The 19,467-nt window shown below is 31.5% G+C and overlaps 1 protein-coding gene across 1 annotated transcript in view; it reads right to left on the reverse strand.

Annotated features, from left to right (window-relative positions):
• The window catches only part of LOC126735613 (A disintegrin and metalloproteinase with thrombospondin motifs adt-1-like), a 224,637-nt gene that overhangs the window by 73,318 nt on the left and 131,852 nt on the right, over positions 1-19,467 (reverse strand). Inside the window, exon 4 of the mRNA XM_050439673.1 lies at positions 4,371-4,627. Coding sequence (XP_050295630.1) covers positions 4,371-4,627 — 257 coding nt within the window. The remainder of the gene's footprint in view (positions 1-4,370; positions 4,628-19,467) is intronic.

Here is a 19,467-nt window from a genome sequence, read left to right on the forward strand (position 1 = left end):
TGCTTTATTCACTAACTAGGTACTAGTACTTTAATACTAAGTTTACCTACGCGCATGGATGACTACAAAACTTTTGAGAGTTTACATTTTATTACTCTCTACCTATTTGAAATGTAGTATAGCCATTGATGCACGATTTCTGAAAGTTTGCAAGTCTTAAGGCCCTACTTTTTGACGATTGAGCAACATGTCCATTTGCTTCATTCGTAAAATTCCTTCTTTACCAAGTCCTTAACCAGACAATGTAATAAAAATTTGTTCTTTAGCTTCCGTTAAATGCCTTGGATGTCCATTTGTTATCATTGTTCATGTTCTTAACATTCAAAACATAACAATTTTTGATAAAGTTTAATACTTTACTAGTCAAACTGTGGTTCCATGTAAATTTGCATTGAAAAATAAAAAAATATGTAAAAACTGATAAGAGTAGCACATTTCTTAGGTCGGTTTATTTAAAAAAAGGATTATATTGTTGATTACTACAAAGGGCTTTATCCACTGCTTTTCAAAATATGCAATAATTGTTTTGAGTAGTTGTAGTAGTTTTGAGACGAGTATGATGGCAGGTGTCTTGAAGAAATAATACAAAAATCTAATTTACCGCAAAAAGACCAACATACAAAATTGACGAAAACATAGAAAATACAAAGTCACAACAGGTTGTAGGATCGTGACTTTCTGTTTTCTTTGTTTTCATCAGTTTTGAAGGAATAAGCTTTAGGATTAGTATTGGTCCAGTATTATATTTAATAAAGGCAATTGTTTCTTTTATCGTTTTACTGGAGTTTATTTTCAAGAACTTTGCAACTGTTGCACTTTCCAGAAACTGCATTTCTTAGGATTAGGTTTAACGTAGTTAAGGTGGCTCTTCAAGAGTAAATTTTTTTTCTGCACTGGTTTGCTGAGGCTCTTCCTTATCAATGTTAAGTTTTTTTAAGATTCCCCTAAACAGTATTGAATGGAACTTTTTTGTATTGAGTATTCCAGGCAGTTATTCTTCAAGTTTTTTTGACGGTGAATAGTGTCGATGCCTATAGAGCAGACCCGACGTCAAACTGTTATCTAATTTAATTGATTCTCGCGTTTGCTTGGCTAATAATCATTGACCAAATTCGATTGCCTTCGTAAACGGAGGAACTCAGGATAATAGATTTTTAATTTCTATTTATTCAAATTAATCTGGTTAACCTGAAATTTGAATTAATATGAGAAATATATTTTTGTACCTCCTAAAAGATTAGTATTTGGAGTTTGACAAGAGATCTAAATATTTAATTATTTTAGATATCCCCGTATAGAAATGAGTTATCCCCGGAGCTAAAAACTGTATCATCACAAATATAAGCTAATTTTTTTCAGGGGTAAAATAATGTTAGGTTTACTTGAACTCATATGCCACTTGATGCATACTGAAAGTAGTGCGATTTTAGAAAATGGAACAAGTTTCTTTCTTTTCTATTTAATCATTTGATCTAGGTACTTATCCGGTTTCTAGATGAATCTTGTTTTCTTCTAAAGCTGAAAACTCAATCTCAAATATCGACATACTCTATTTATCGGGAGAACAATGTAAGCAAAAAGTTGATGCATTGTTGGGTATTGAGATAAATGCAGCAGTCCATATCCGTTATCACTACTTATTCTTAGCAATCCAAATGGAAAAATTGAAGTTTTTTTTTATCTCGGCACTACGGAGGTGTTATACGCTAGGAAAGCACCTTGATTTTATGACGTGCGCGTATCCTCCTCATCCTTGGCGTGTAACATCTTCAGTCAACTTTGTTGTAAGTGCTATCTTTGATACACCCATTGGTGCTACTATTTTTTTTTAATAATTGAAACCTTAATGTGACAATGAAAAATTACTTCTGAGCCGTGAAAGTTAATTGGTGTCGACGGAGTTTTTAAAAAAAAAGTGAATTCATCCAATTGGTGGGTCGCAACAAAATATAGAAAGCAGCATGTCGGTTATTAGCAACCTACTTATTTATCCGAGAGTTGCCGTTGAGGTTTACAACTTTATAAATGGAATATTATAATCATCTTAGACACCCACAAAATTTGTTACAAGAGTTTTCGAAGTTAACCTCATTTTAATTGTTTCCTAATCAACATGCTGCGTTTTCAACTTTCAACGCAACATTCTGCGTTTGGTCACTGGCAATCGATCGGACGCTTGGTTTGCACACATTTTTAATACACTTCTATCGAAACGAATAGGGTTTTACAGCTTGAAAGATATTTTTCATTCTCATACGATTTTGTCTCAAGGCTTTTTTGAAAAAAAAAATGTTTTTCTTCTAGTTTTAGCTAGTTTTATTAAAATTAGTTTCAGACATCGTTAGCGAAACACGTTTCGACAGTGAAATAAAGAGTTATGGTTACTGGTAAAACTGTTTCATGATATTTATTTATGTCTGCAAAAATCATGATATTTAAAACTATAAATGACGTTTTATTCTTTTTTAAATAATTAATTTGAATATTGTAACAAGCGTTTAATTCCCATATACTCTGCTAATAAAGCTAATAAATATAAAGGTTTTATTTTACTCAATCAGAGAGAGAATGATTTTGGAGTGCAACTATTACACCTTGAATTCGGATGAATTCGGGAAAAAATCCTATGAAAAGAATGAATGATTTTTGGGTAAATCGTGCTCATCATAGATTAACCATACAGGAATTTTTTTTTATAGAAGACTGATTGGTTTTAAACTTTTACCTGGTAATGTTTGATGTATGTAGAAACTTTAGAAGCAGAATAAAAAACTACATATCTTGTGCAAATAAGTTTATTGCACTCTAGGTTAGTAAGTATGGGAATGTAGTTAAATCAGAATAAAATTTTAATAAGAAGATGTGTGAGACCTGTGATTTTTAATTATGATTTTAAACTATATTGATAATGACTTATAGCACATTTTTAATTTAGTATTAGAATATATTATTTAGTAACTTTTTTAATTTAGTAGATTTCCTATATTAGTTTAACTAAACTAGTTAATTCATTCATTCATTTAAAAATGAAAAACCTGAAAGTTTTACGACTTGATGCATGATTTCTTTGAAGTTTCAAATTATTAAAAACATAAGTAGCAGCAATTTGTATATGAAAAATAGCAACAAAACAACTGACTGAAAATGTTACGTTGTAACGCCACGAGGGTTCGCTATGCTTCAATAGCATAAAGTAAAGTAACAGGATTGTTCTTTCAGTGAATTAATATAATCGAGCTTATATAATCAAGCTTACAATAAAAGTATCAGGGGTCTTTAATTCGGGTTCTAGGATGCTCTTAAGAGACTTAAATTAGAAATGTTAGTAGAATAGCTGGGATATTTATCAAGCACCCAAAATATTTATCTTAATTCTCTAGCAGAAAATCGTTAGAAAAGCATTCAGATTTCAAATGTAAGCTCAGGAAATGTAAAAGAATTATCAAATAAATTCTTAATTGCTTTAAGCGAAGATTATGGATATTATGCATTATATTATATTCTTAGCGAATTGCGTTTTATTGTCCATCATCTATCATTATTTGTTAGGTCATTTGACGGATTTTCTAAGAACAAATTTCATTTCGGGCATAGTGTTGGACTATAATAGCATGCTTACCAATTGCAACTTTGTTGTCATAAAGGGCCGAATCTTCTAAAAATATAATTTTTTTCTGGCATCTTCTAGACCTCTTGCTTGTCGTCTCTATGATTGGCCATTGAATAATAATATCTGGTTATAACTGTGATATCTTTCTGATTCTAATACCTATACTTGTACTTCATATTTAATCAGGTGTTTTCTTATTTGAAAGGTTTAAGTTAACATGTCAGCAGCCTGATTATATCGATTTATATATAAATACTCTTACCCGGTGTAATGCGCTAAATTTTTAATCACACGTTTTTTTTGCTGATTGCACTTGATGTTAAATGGTGATCCTAATAAACTGTTGTATATTAAGAAATTTCTCCTCGCTAACTCACCGGCGCTTGTGTATCAAGATGTTAAAAGGTCGTTGTATCTCTGTGTATTTCATCAATCAGCTTATTTCTTTTTTTACTTGTCAAGATCTCACTTCTTTGTTCGTTCTCGCTCGAGTTAAAAGTATGTAAGGGTGACGAATAAATTCTGCTGTGAAAACGATAACTTTTCAGGGGAAAAAAGTTCATAAATAAAAAGAGGTGGTAAGGCATACATTATCCTATTATCCATATTATCCTATATATAACTTTATTCGAACATAAAGAGAAACTAAGTATGAAATTAACCGCGCAAAAATTAATTATCTGCAAATAAACAAAATAAAAAACAAACTATTAAAAACTATATATTTATACTTTAACTATATTAATAATAGTTCTCTTACCACTCCTTGGCACAAACTAAGGGCAGTATTGGTTCCTCTAAAAAAACATCGAGTATCCTCATCTCTAAACTGATAAGGAACAGATCCATTGGCATAAGTTTCTAATACCACAAAATCAGTTGATATTAATTTAGAAGATGGCTCAAGGTCCAAATCAAATGTCCGACCTAATATAGGCGTTTCAATTTGCAATTTGTGGTTTGATGAGTTTGAAGTCAAGATCGTCAGAGGCACGTAGGCTATTGTGAAATTCTCATCTGAAATAAAGTATATTTAGTGAATAATCAATAGATAAATTTAAAGTTTATAAGATAATCATAAGATTCTATTAGCTTGATCTGTATAATCCAAACATTTCTCAAAGAGCGTGACTTATATATACAGGGTCCTGCAACAGTGCGCCGGTCTTCCATTAAGCCTAAAAGAAAGGGTGAACAATTTCTAACCTCTTCAAATTTTTTTGGGACGTGATAGTGCATGTCTGGAAAATATTTTGAAATATACAGGTCTCAAAAAAGTGTGGCGTTATAAGCGGCATTTTGTTTTAAATAGAGTGCCATTCTTTTTATTTCAGTTTTGGGACTTTTTAAGGGCTAAATATGGGCTATATGCGCTTAATATGGCTATTTTGTCATGCATAATTTTAAAAAAAAATTAAAAAATCTCTACATCATTTAATTTCATCTTGACATCAGAAATGTTAATTTAATGTAAATATTACGTTAAATTCGGATTGTAGAACAATTGACTATTAATTTGACTTAAATGGTTTCTTTCTGTCATATACAGGGTGATTGTAGTTATCATTCAAATTTTACAAATTTTAAAACTTAATTTTTCGCTTTTTTCAAACGGAACACTCTGTATATTTTTTAACTCTATTTTTTAAAAGTCATCTTAATGAGAAAAACCCTTCTAAGCAATCTTCAGTTCTTACAAAATGAACTACCTGAATTACTTGCGAATGTTCCATTAATTACTAGAAACGGAAAGTGGTTTCAACAGCTCCTGCACATTTTTCTCGAAATGTCACTGAAAATTTAAATGTGACCTTTAAAGGAAAATGGATTTTAAAAGGAATGGCCTATTAATTGGCCAGCCAGATCGCCTGACTTGACAATCTTTTCATAAAAAATTTAGTTTCGATATTTCAGCCCTTCAATTTAAAACAAATTATAATGGAGCCAACCAGAGTCATGAAATCTTCTAGTTCCCTAATTGATTTAATAGTCACTAATTATGACCAAATTGAATGCAGTGGTGTTATCTGTTCTGATTTTTCCGACCACTTCGTAGTCTATTGTGAGATACAAATGGCCAAATTAAATTATAAACCAAAACTATAATTTCTAGAAATCTAAAAAATATAAACTATAACCTATTTAAAAATGACCTTCGATCAATACCGTTTAATAATGTACAATAATATAATACAATATCGTTGATGTTAATTAAAAAGTCGTATTTCTTAACAACGCTATAACTAGCCTATTTGATATTCACGCTCCTAAAACAAATACATTGCCTAAAAAACCCTTCGTACCCTGGATTACAGAGAATATTAAGAAAATGCAGAAATTAAGAGATGCAGCTCTTCAGCAGTTAGACGCACTAAACGTCCAGAAAAATGGGAATATTATAAATCATTAAGAAAATTAACAACAGCTTCAATAAGAATGGAACGCAAAGCCTATTATAAGCATAAATTTAAAAATTGCAGTACTCAAAAAAAATGGGAGGAACTTAGTAAACTAACTCCGTCTAAGAAAAACGATATTCCGGTGCAGTTTAATGATGTTGATCAATTTAACAATTTTTTTATAAAGTCCACTATCTCAAATCAGCCTTTAGATCAAGAACTTTTAAATTTTTATTTAATTAATAAAAAAAGTGACATAGATTTCTCTTTGCAGTTCAGAGCAGTGGAAAATTATGAGGTATTTAACATAATTAAAAAAATAAAAAGTAAAGCCTTTGGATCAGATGGTCTTAACATAACTCTTCTTGAGCTTTGCTGTCCTCATATTTGCGAATATATTACACACATAATAAATAAATGCTTAGAAACTAACTATTTTTCCAATTGTTGGAAGGAAGACATTGTCTTACCCCTTATAAAATAAAAATAAGTAATCCTACTGACTATACACATTTTCGATCCATTAGTGTGCTACCAACTATGTCTAAAATATTAGAACGTGTATTGGATGTACAACAAATAACGAGCCATATTAATAGATTTTCAATATTACCCATTAAGCAATCTGGATTTCGCAGTGAATATAGTTGCGCAACAGCAATGGCAGATATTACCGATGACATTTTTCGTGCCCGCTATAATAACAAAGTCACTGCTCTGGTATTGCTAGATTTTGCTAAATTCTCAAATCATGCTATAGCTTTAATAAAGTAATTTCTAAGTAATAGGTCTCAAATGGTAAAAATTGATGCAACCTTTTCAAGTCGTCTTTCAGTTCTTAATGGGGTGCCCCAAGGTAGTATATTGGGGCCACTACTATTTAGTATTTATACAACATGCTTTCCTTAATATCTTGAATACTGTAAGTATCACTTCTATGCAGATGATACGCAGTTGTATCACTCCTTTGCACCTTCTGATTATTTAACTGCTTTGAACCATATAAATGCTGATCTTGATGCACTTGTTAAAGTCTCTAGTAAACATATGTTAAAATTAAACCCTAAAAAATGTGTAGTTATTCTCTTTGGAAGTAGAGTTCAAATAAGGACTATTTATGAAGAATTTTCTTTATTTGTTAGACATCAAAAACTTCAAGTAGTTGAGAGCACAAACAGCTTGGGTTTAACACTCAATTCACAGCTAAAGTTTAGTGGACACGTATCAAATAATCTTAAAAAGTCGTATTGTGCTCTAAAAACCACGTACCCTCATCGACATTACTTAGCTCTAAATATTAAACGTGAGCTATGCGACTCTCTTGTGTTGTCAAATTTTAATCATTGTGATGTGGTTTATGGATCTTGTCTAGATGGTCAAGACTCCTTAAAAAAATACAAAACTCTTGTATTCGTTTTATTTATGGTATTAATAGGCGAGGTCATGTATCACATAAGCTTAATGATCTTAAGTGGCTTAATATGTTTAATAAACGTAAGCTACATTCTAGTGTGATATTTTATAAAATTATTAAATACCGCAGTCCTCCCTACCTATACAACAAAATTACATTTCGGACAGACATTCACCACTTAAATTTAAGAAGTAAATCTTTAACTATTCCCAAATACAAAAATCAATTTTTCAAAAAATCATTCTCTTATAATATTTCTTATATAATTAATGCGCTATCACCCGATATAACTGATATTTCGAATTCCATTTAAAGATTCAAAACAAAAGTAAGGCAAATCTTATTAGATAATCAGTAACATGCATATTAGAGCTAGAAGATTTATTTTGAATTTTTTTTTGTTTATAAATTGTAATTGAATGGCTAGTATTAGATATATTCTTTCGTATTTAATTGTTGTATTGTTATAATCTGTACCAAATCATCAACTACCTAGATGTAATGTATGTACAATATGTAGTAGTTAGTTTAGTTTAATTCGTTAGTTTTATTTAAAAAGTAGTTTAGTTTAAAAAGTTTTTTATGTTGTAGCTATGTAGGTAGAACAGAACCTGCATTTTCCATGCAGGAGTCTAATACATTAGCTTTTATTTACCTCAATTATTGAATACACCTGTAAGTTTATATTCTATGTAATTTCCATGATAAATAATAAACGTTATTATAATTATTATTATTATTATTATTATTATATCACTTGATGTAATTATAATAAAATGATTAATATTAACGTGAATATTTTAAAAACGACTAAAGATAGCTAACATGTTTAAATAATAAAAAATTTTCATTTATTAATTTTTCAGTAAATGCATAAAAAATATACATGGTGTTTCATTTGAAAAAAGCAAGAAATTGGTAAAATTTGAATGATAATTACGAACACGCTGTATATGACAGAAAGAAACCATTTAAGTCACAGTAAACCTCCATTTTTCTAGAATTTCAATTTAACCTAATATTGACATTGAATTCATATTTCTTATGTTAAGATAAAATTAAATGAGGTAGTGATTTCGTATTTTTTTATTAAAAAAAATATTGCAATCAAACTGCGCATGACAAAGTAGCTATATTTAGCGCATTTATACTTTAGGTAGCCTAAGGTGGCCAAAAAGTAAAATAAAGAGAACGGCAATACATTAAAAAAATGCCGCTTATCTTGCCGTACTTTTCTGAAGCATCCTGTATATCTCAAAATATTTTCCAGACATGCGCTATCACGTCCCAAAAAATTTTTAAGAGGTTAGAAAATGTTAACCCTTTTTTTTTAGGTTTTATGGAAGACCGGCGCACTGTTGCAGGACGCTGTATATTACTAAGAAAATATACAGGTTGTATAAAATAGAAATCGGTGAAAAGTATATTCCAAATAGGATTATTAATAGTTTCCAATAAATCTGTATAAGGTACGCTATTATTTCATTATGGCTTGCGAAGGAAAGTGGTATAGCAATAATTCTTGATCACGTTATATCATAACTATAATCAAACAGTATGTGAGGTACCATTGAGCAAGGATACAAGATAATAAGTTTAATTTAATAAGTCTGCAAGAGCTGAGTTAGTTTGCAGGTTCAGATATTTTTACTAAGGCCAAGGATTTAATCTTAAATAAATGTAAATGAAGCATACATTTTTTCAAATTCAAACAGTTTTTTATATTACTAAAAACAAAGAGTCCAGGCAGGTCTGTTCTAACTTATCGAATGATTTAGATCAATATTAATAAAATATTGCAAAAAGTAAAGGCATTCAGTTATATTAATCCAAGATTCGATCAAATAAAATTACAACCTAGTTTTATCTAGTTTTAAAAAGAATGGTGCAAGACGATAGTTTTGCATATATAATAAAGTGAGAAAGATGGAAGAAATAAATACCTTTTTTTAGTTTCAAATTCTATATTAGATGCCAAGATTTACATTACATTACTTAATATCTAATTAGTACATATTTTAAGTTGACAATGAATTCTCTATTCTCTAAGAATTTGTATGTACACTATCCATTTCTATTTAAATCGAAGCAAAATCATTATCCTCACTACATACATTACTTTATTTAGTTAGTTGATCTTAGAGTGAATTGATCAGTTCAATAATTTATTCTTATTTACATATATTTTTGTTATATATTTATAACTTTAATTAATAACCATAATTTTAATTAAATCTTTATACATATTAAAATTTAATTCTGTTCGATACACTACCTAGACTGCCAAGTGTTTCTTATAGTATATTTAATGATTAAAGGTGGTAATTCATCGTATTTATGGTCATATGGGGTAGTAGTTTGTAATTATTCAATTGATGAGGCTAAATTAAAATATGAAAGATTTATTCGTTGAGGGGAAAAAGCTTCCCAGATAATAAAAATAAAGTATAAGATTGAAGAGATTAATCTTCCAATTGAGGAAATTATATTTCATATATAGTAGGCATTTGGGTAATCTAAGTATCATTGAGGTATACTTCTTAAGCCTAAGAAGTGTTGGGGAAACAATGTAAAATTTACCCCAATAAATATTATAAAGAATTAAGCGTTTAAAAATTTATTGTTTAATGCAAGTCCTATAAATAGGCTAAACAATTGTGCAATTCCTGCTAAAATTGCAAAAACAGCTTCTATAGAAAGAACATAATGAAAATGAGCTACTAGGTAGTAAGCATCGTGGAGAATAATATCAATAGAAGAATTGGCAAGAACTACTCCTTTTAGTCGACCTGTTGTGAATAGGAAAATAAATCCTAAAGCTCATAAAGTAGATGGGTTGAATGAAATTTGTGCTCCGTAGAAAGTTGCTAGTCAACTAAAAATTTTAATTCCTGTGGGAATAGCAATTATTATGGTTGCTGATCTAAAGTATGCTCAGGTATTAACATCTATTCCAATGGTAAATATATGGTGGGTTCATATGATGAACCCGAGAAGTCCAATAGCGGCTATACCATAAATTATTCCTATAACTCCTAAGGATTCCTTTTTTCCTCTTTGTTGATTAAAAATGTAAAAAATTATTCCGAATTTAGGTAAAATTAAGAGATATACTTCCGGATGTCCAAAAAACTAAAATAAGTGTTGGTAAAGAATTGGGTCTCCGCCTCCGTAATATTAATATATAAAAATATTATGTATTAATAATATAGTAATAGCTCCTGCTAAAACTAGCAGAGTAATTAGTAGTAGAATTACTGTAATTTTTACAGCTCATACAAATAAAAATATTTCTTCTATTCTTATTCTTGAAGGTTTTATATTTAAGACTGTTGAAATAAAATTTATAGCTCCAAAGATTGAGGAATTTTCTGCTGTATGGAGACTAAAAATTGCTAAACCAACGAAAGAACAAATTAATATACCTGTATTATTATTAATATTATTATTTTTTTTTTCTTTTAACAAAAGTTTCTTGTTTTACTTGCTAAAATTATTCGTTTTGATAACTTGGTCTTGTGTGGTAGTTAGGGCTGCTTGAGTTTCGGTTTTTAGCTACTCCTGTATCAACAATCTGTGTTAAGCTTCTTTATCTATAAATACATCATCTAGACTTCTACAAAATCTACCGTGCAGTTCTTTGTCTCCCGTTGTTAAGATATTCCTGTATATTTGAAGTATAGAGTGCCTCAGTGTAATTTTTTTTAGGTTAAAACCACCTCTAATATGCCATGAATCATCCTCCGTAATCGAGAACAGAAAGCGATTTCTGTTCTCGCGAATTCAGAGAATACAAAGCGTTCTAAACATCCTTATAGGTTGGCTTTAAATGTGACGCCTTTTTGGTAACCAGGTAGAAAATCTTTCTACTAGCTTCTTCATCGATTATCTTGAGTGCTTGCCCGACTCTAGGGTTAGACTGACACAGCTCTTGAACTAATCTGAATTTTCTTCGGAAACCTCACCTATTCCTCTAGACATTTGTAAATATTTAGCCACACAATATGCCAAAGCATACTTAGCTAAAGCAGTAAACAGGTTATGCTGCCCTTCACAGGTCATGACGTACCAACTGCTTCGGCCGTTAGAATAATGGGTCATGAATTTATCAAATTTAAAATCCGACTCTGATTGCATTTTTCGCAGCTCAACAATTTCTTAGTTTCCATCATAATTCCAAACATTATGAGTTGTCTACTATCAGTTATTAATAAACAAAATAAGTTCGTGTGATACACACATTTGTTTAACTTTATTTCGGAAACCAAAAATATTTTACTACATTTTTTTCTCATTATTGATCTTCATCTACCATTTCCCAAGTTTATGCGCATAGGATGAAAATCACCCTGTATTTGAGAATTTATTATTTTATATATGTTAAGATCAGCCGCGAACAACAAACAAATGCAATTCATATAACATTAAAGATACGATATCCACTTAGTGGGTCTAAGAGTATTGAATGCTTTACTTTATCAAAGACCTTCTTACAATCAGTATAAACAACATTAAGTTCAAATTCAGTCTTAGAACTATCTAAAAATTCTTTCTTGTAACTTTAATAAAAGAAATTGTAACTGTTGGCCTGTCAAGTAAGTAACCGCCTAAATTAATAGTAATTTTGAATTATGATATGCAAGATGATTAATTGAAGTTTTCTGATGTAAGATGATTAAACAATTTATTGTAAAGTCTTGTTTAATATGACTGGTTTTAAGAATTACTGTATCAACTGATTTTTTTAATAAATAAATCAGGAAAATTATTTTGTATTATAGAGAGGTTAAAAACATGGACTAGAGTTGTGACAAAATAAGAGTATTATTCAGACTTTTATATATTATTCTTTTTAAATATAAAAATACTATCACCTCCAGGTGCTTTTTTTGGTATCAAGCTTTTTAGATTGTTTAGAATTTCAATATGACTTATTAATGGTGATCCAGAGTAGAGTTAACAATTTTATAGCTCATTTTTCCAGTTACTGTAGTATGACTTGATCTTTAAAAGACTAAAATCACTGGGGGTCAACAATAATATTATTTTTGCTAATTGGACTTTGTTTTTTTCTGTGATTTTATAAAATTTTCTTAAATTTTAGTAACTTGTACTTTTATTGTGATAAGCTATATTTTTACTATTAGCAAAATAGCACAAAGAAAACTCCAGCTGCGATAAATTTATTTAAGCTTTATATTTAGGTACAGCTTTATTCTTACAAACATATATAGTTTCATAAAACTGACACTCATTCATGCTCAACTGGACAGAGTCCAAAGTCTTGCATGTCTCAGCATAACGGGTTCTATGCGGACGGCGCCAACTAGAGCGCTTCAGACTCTGCTGAGCCTTCCGCCTCTGGACCTCGTTGTGCAATTCGAGGCAATGAGGACTGCGTACAGGCTATACGTCCTCGGCGAACTACGTGCTGGCGAGAACGGGCACGCAAAAATTTGGTCACGGGCCATACAGGAATGTCCTCTCCTTCTGATGGGCAGTGACTGAATGGCTCCAGTGACTGTGGACTGCGAGGGATTCGTGACGCACATTGCAGGCAGAGAGGAGTGGCAGCATTCCAACAGACCTGCATTGCTAAATAGGGGGACTATCTGGTACACAGATAATCCACAGAAGAATGAATCACAGAGGAGGATCAGGGCTTTGTGGTGGGATCCCACATACCAGTAGGGCATACTCGCTGGGGGAGCATGCCACTGTCTTCCAGGCCGAAGTATTCGCTGTATTAAAATGCGGACAGAAAATCCTAAGCTGCGGACACCGCAATACAGTCGTATCAATATGCTCGGACAGCAGAACTGCCATTAAAGCTATCACGGCCGCAAAGGTAAGCTCCAAGCTTGTACTAGAGTGCATAAAAATCTTGAAAAAACTGGTACAGGTTGGATGCAGGGTCCAGCTCGTCTGGATACCTGGCCACGCAGGCTTTGCAGGTAATGAGGAAGCGGACTCTCTTGCCAGACTGGGATCCGCGAATGTGCCGATGGGGCCGGAACCCATAGTTAGAATCGCCAAATGCGTTGCGGTCGCGTCAATAAAGGGCCTGCTAGACAAGTGGACCCACCGAAGATGGACTGAGTCCCCTGGTATGAGACAGGCCAAAGCGCACATAGGTGGGCCCTCTGCCTGTCTCACCAAAAATCTACTACGCCTAAAAAGTCGCGAAAGTCGGCTAGTGACAGGTCTTTTAACCGGTCACTGGCACTTGAGAAGCCATCTCCATACTATCGGTATTGCGGACAACCCGGAATGCCGATGGTGCTGTGAGCAGGATGAAACCGTTGACCATGTAGTCGGGGAGTGCCCAGCGCTCACGCGCGCCAAGTTCAAATACTTGGGTAACACTTTCAGTGTACCGAGCGACTTTAAGTCCTTCAGACCAGAGATCCTTATCGGTTTCTCTAAGGCCGTTGGGCTCTGGTAAACCCCGGTGGGGCATGACGGGTCCATCAGGAGACCTATATGCACAACTGCCTTGGCAGCCTACTGTTTCGACAATTCAATTCAAACTGACACTTTCACAAGCCAGTATCTCCAACGACCAATATTTTTCTCTAACTCTTAAAGTTGGAGATATTATATGCATAAATATGAGGTATATTATTTTCATAATCATTGCCATCTGAGTGTACCCAATCAAATTCTATGATGAAATAAGTCCAGTTGTTGATCGGATTTACTTAGGATATTACTATGCCTGGTCAATGCATTGGTCCCTAATTTACTTTAATTGAAGAACTATTGAACTAATAAAGCTTTTTCATTATAAGAGTTAGGTGATTAATGATAAAATCTCAAATAAAAATAACGTTACAATTTTTCTTTCAAAAAATTTAAAAATTTATATAAAATTACATTGGAGACATGAATTATGCATCCGTATCACAGTTTACGTTTATAGTCTCTTAAAAATGATTTTTCTTTAATGTTGAAATTATACCTCCACTAGACATGGCCTCTGGACTACGAACTCTCCTCATGATAGAATATCAAAAAGTTCAGAGACTTTAATAAATACACAAAACCATGACTCAATATTAAATTCTTCAGATAGTAAATTTGTGTAGAATGGACCGTTTTAATTCTTAATTACCTTTTATTTAATAATTGTAATAATACAATATATAATTCAACCTCCTTTACAGGTAGTTATGCCTTGCGATATGTTTTTAGCGTACCTTGAATATTATCGATTTTTATTTATAAAAAAAAAACTATTAATTTATTATATTTTCGTGGTAGAAAAATCGATATAACTGACTAAACGGTGTGTAGCGGCTCAGTTATGATCGGTTTACATTATTTGAAGGCCTATTGTATGTAAATAAAGGGAACTAAAAAAGAAAATAACTCTTCTTTTATTACAAAGCGGTACAATACCGTGATGATAGCGAGAGGAATTGTGGGCATAAAAGACCAAAGAAAAAGTAATTCCTTTAGGTTTAATGTCCGAGGCGAAGACAAAAGGATTAGCTTTTGTTAGTAATGTACTTGGAATGGAAAAATTTGTCATTGTTCTAGGTTTATTAATTATCTTATTATCGTTTACTTTAGTATGTCGGTACATTTTGACACGTAATTTATATAATAAGGGTTGCAATAAAACTGCTTAGTAGTAATCGCTTAACCACTAATCTTTTCTATTTAAATAAAAAAATTATTGAGTAAATGAAAAGATTTATTACTTATGTTTCTTTCTGAAAAAGAAAAAGATGTCCACCTCAATGAGCAAAATAACTTCAGGTACATGAAGTATTTATGATAAATATTTAATTAAAACATAAGTGAAATTCAAACAACTTTAGAGTGTATTAATTACGAAAATATAAAAAGCAATTTCTATACCATGGAGCAATTTCTATAACATGGAGGAGTGTTATCTACTCCAAATCCTCCTCATAGTCATTTTACAATTATTCTTCCTATGTAAGGAATAGCTGATACAAGATTAGTAATAACTGTTGCTCCTCAAAATGATATTTGGCCTCAAGGCAATATCCTAGAAACGCAGTTGTTATTACTAAAAAAAATTGTTACCCCTAATATTCAGGTTTCAATTAAATAGTATAATATAATCAGTCAATGTAGATGTAGAGGCAAATGAAAAAAGGAAGTCTCATTAGCATGAACAGTTCGGATCAGTCAGCCATAATTGTACTCTGTAACTCTGTTAAAAGCTAAATCAATATTTGGGCAATAATGTATGGCTTAAAAAAATACCTGTTAAAATTTGGATTAATAGACATAAACCTAATAATCTACCAAAATTTCAAAGTGTAGAAATATTAGATGGGGTAGGTAGGTGCACTGAAGATAACGTAAAAATTATAATTAGTGCATTTTTATCAATAATTTTTATTGCTGCAATTAAGGTAATTAGTAGATAAAATATAGGGAAAATTATTATTTGTATATAAGAAAAATATTTATTTAAAGTTAAATTAGTTATTTGGTTTATTTGTCTTAGTTAGTTGTCTTATTTAGTGTTAATTAGTTAGTTGGTAAAATTCTAATTGATGACGAAACAAGGTAGGAATAGAAATTATCTGTAAGTATAATATTAAGTAAAAGAATAGAAATTATAAGTCCTGTGAAAAGTAGTATAAATTTGGTTAAAACAAATTTTTCATTTGATGCTAAACTAGTCATATAAATAAATATTACTAGTATTCCTCCAATTATGAGTTACTACGTAATATTTGCTGTGAAAAGTATGATTTTAATTAATAATGATGCTGGTCGTTTTCTTCATCAATTTCTGGAAAATAATTAAATCCATCATATCTGAAATTTCTGATTTAGTGTGAGCACAGTTAGTAACAAAATTTTTAATCAAAGATAGTTGTCTATTTTTTTTTATTTGATAAAAGATTCGATACATTTTTCTTTGGAATTTGGAGAAGTTTGCTTTTTATAATCCACTAGCGTATCTACTGATAGTAATACCGTATTAAAAAACTGTATTTTCATGTCAGTATTAATTGCGAATAATAAATTTTTATTCAGGTATTAAAATAATTAATAGTTACTAAATTTGTAAATTAGTCAAAAAGCCAAGGTCAGTTTGTTTATCTAATACTTTGATACCATTACCACTAATCCACGTACAGGTTGGTTTCTAGCATCTTTCTTATGATTGAATTATAAAGTGATCCGGAGTGGCCTTTCAGAACCAATGTAAATTTCCTTGTGATCTGTGATCTAGCCTTTTTAGGCTTTCTAGCTGGGAAATGGATTTACTGGTGTAAGGTTTTATCATCCATTTTTGGAAAAAGGTTCTCGGGAATATATTCAAAGCAAAAGAGCAATTCTTCTTTTCTTGAAAATATAATATTTTCACCATTTTATTTTTTTTTGGTTTCATATATTGTATTTTTACCTATTTCACTTTTTTTATTGGTTGGACTGAATTTTTCTGTGTTTCTCTTCTAATTTGCTTTTTTTAGCAATATTAAATTTCCTTACTTCGATTTTCCTCTATATCCATCTCTTCATCCTCTGCACGTTTGATTCTCAAGCGACTGATGGCTTATTGTTAGGAAAAATAGTTTTAATATTTATAAAGATTCTGGTAAAAAATACCTTAGTTTTTATTTTTTTATGTATACAGGGTGATTCAAAATTGAGTGCAAAGAGTTTAAGGGAGTATTTACCAGCCAAAAATAAGAACTTTTTTTATATAAACGTATGTCCTATATATTTTCTAGATCCAGAGAGTAAAAGTTTTTAAATAAAATCGGTTTTTTATCAATAATTCAAAATACTTTCAGCCGACTTAAATAAAATTTGGTAGGCTTATTTGTCGTCATAAAGGCCCTCCTTTAGTAGAAATAAAATAAATGTATTAATTCCAGTGGCGTTTTAGGGGGCTACCTACTTAATACTTATAGGTAAAATTATGGTACGCCACCGCTTTTTTGATAATTTATTTTTTTTTTAGATTAAGCGGTCAATAATGTAACTTTCTTGCCTCTTGAGCCTTACTCTTACTTAACTTAGCCTAATTAACAGATACATACAAAAGCAGATTTTCATAACAAATGCTGGAAATAACTGCCTCCTGCGGTGATACAACCCTCCATTCTTCGCCTTAGGGACTGCCGAACGCGTTCAAAAATTTCGGGAGTGTTTCTGACTATGTTTGTGACGGTGTTTCAATGGATGAAACTGGTTATGCATCATACACCAGGCTTTTAACATGGCCCTATAGAAAGAAATCTAGCGGGGTACAGTCTAGGAAACGCGGTGGCCAAGCTATTGGACCTGCTGGGCAGATCCAGCGTCTGGAGAATTCAAGGTCTACATATTCGCGGACAGTTATTTGAATCTCTCTCCCCATTCCTCCATCGTGCAGAAAATAAAAATTTTGGCGAATGTTCAATGGCACATCCTCCAATATATCAGGTAAATAATTCTGTAAAAATTCCAGGTATGTATCACCATTTAAAGTTCGGGGAAAAATAAATAGACCAGTGAAAAACTCTGCAACAATCCCTGCCCAAACATTCAAACCAAACTGCTCTTAGTGGTTCGACTGTCGAATTTCGTGGATATTTTCAATTTCCCAAACATGGATGTTATGATAATTAACGACCCCATCGCGGGTAAATTGGGCTTCGTTCCCTTCCTTCGTAAATAGGATGCGAGATAAAAAGTTCGGATCCCTGGCATAATTATTTAGTATTCATCTTGCGAATTGTACCCGCTGGGGAAAATCTCGTGGAAGCAAACAATTTTACTCAAAAAGTTGCAGAATTTCCTGTTCCGTCATCACATTGCGGACTTCACGCGGCCTACCAACATTCAGGGTCCGTTAAAGTTAAAGGGACGTCTAAAAAACTATTTTTTTTGAAAATTTTTACATAGAATGTTGAGTTTGAACATTTTATTGATAAAAAAGTTAGGATGAAATAAAAAAATGCAAAATATTAAAAATTATAAAGGATTTTCTACTTACGTATAATTCACAATTACACCCGGCTTAACTATACTCTATTTGCGACTAGCCATCACGTTGACCATTATATATGCTATTAATTTAAATTTAAAGCCCTAAGTAGCTAAATTCTGTGACTTAGAAGGATTTACATCACTTCTTTAGGTCATATACATAAATTTCCAGACGAAAATCAGGAATATCAAATATGTAAATACTAAATACGGATTAATTCATAAAAAAAGACTGTCAAATGTCACTTACGCGAACAACTATTATTTTATTATTTATTGGGAGTGGCTACTGTACTAGTACGATTATCGTAATTTTCTGTCGTGTCTCATTATAGGTAAGTATTTGTTTATTGACATAATCATATGTTTATAATCATATTTACATAATCATGTCCCATGTGACTATGTGGTTGGCGCACATGTGGAGTTGCGATTGCAAAAAGGGATTGGAACCTTGGGTTGGCGCTAAATAGTGGGTTGTGTAGTCGTTTGAGCCCTATTTAGGGACTGGGTTAATAGTTAGGAAAAGAAGAATTAGTGGGGCTGCCGCCCCGTGTTTGTGCCGATAATAATAAGCTGTTAATAATAACCTGTGTATACACAATTAGAGGTGTGCTTGTATATGCGTGTGTACATACAAAAAAAAACGATTAAAACACGTTTTTTTTTTTAAATCTTACTCGTACAGTAGCCACTCCCAATAAATAATAAAATAATATTTTGTTAACGTGACATTTGACAGTCTTTGTTTATTTATGAATTAATCCGTATTTACATATTTGATATTCCTAATTCGCCTGTAGAAATTTGTGTTTATGACCTAAAGAAGTTATGTAAATTCTTCTAAGTTATAGAATTTGGTTAATTAAGGCTTTAAATTTGAATTATTAGCGTATATAATGATCAACGTGATGGTTAGTCACTAATAGAGTGCAGTTAAGCGAGCTGAAATTGTGCATTATACGTAAGTAAAAAATCTTTTATAATATTTAAAATTTTGCATTTTTTTTACTTCATCCTCACTTTTTCACCAATAAAACGTTCAAACTCAACATTCTATGTAAACATTTTCG

Source organism: Anthonomus grandis, chromosome 4 (assembly GCF_022605725.1).
Source record: "Anthonomus grandis grandis chromosome 4, icAntGran1.3, whole genome shotgun sequence".
Taxonomy (NCBI): Eukaryota; Metazoa; Arthropoda; class Insecta; order Coleoptera; family Curculionidae; genus Anthonomus; species Anthonomus grandis.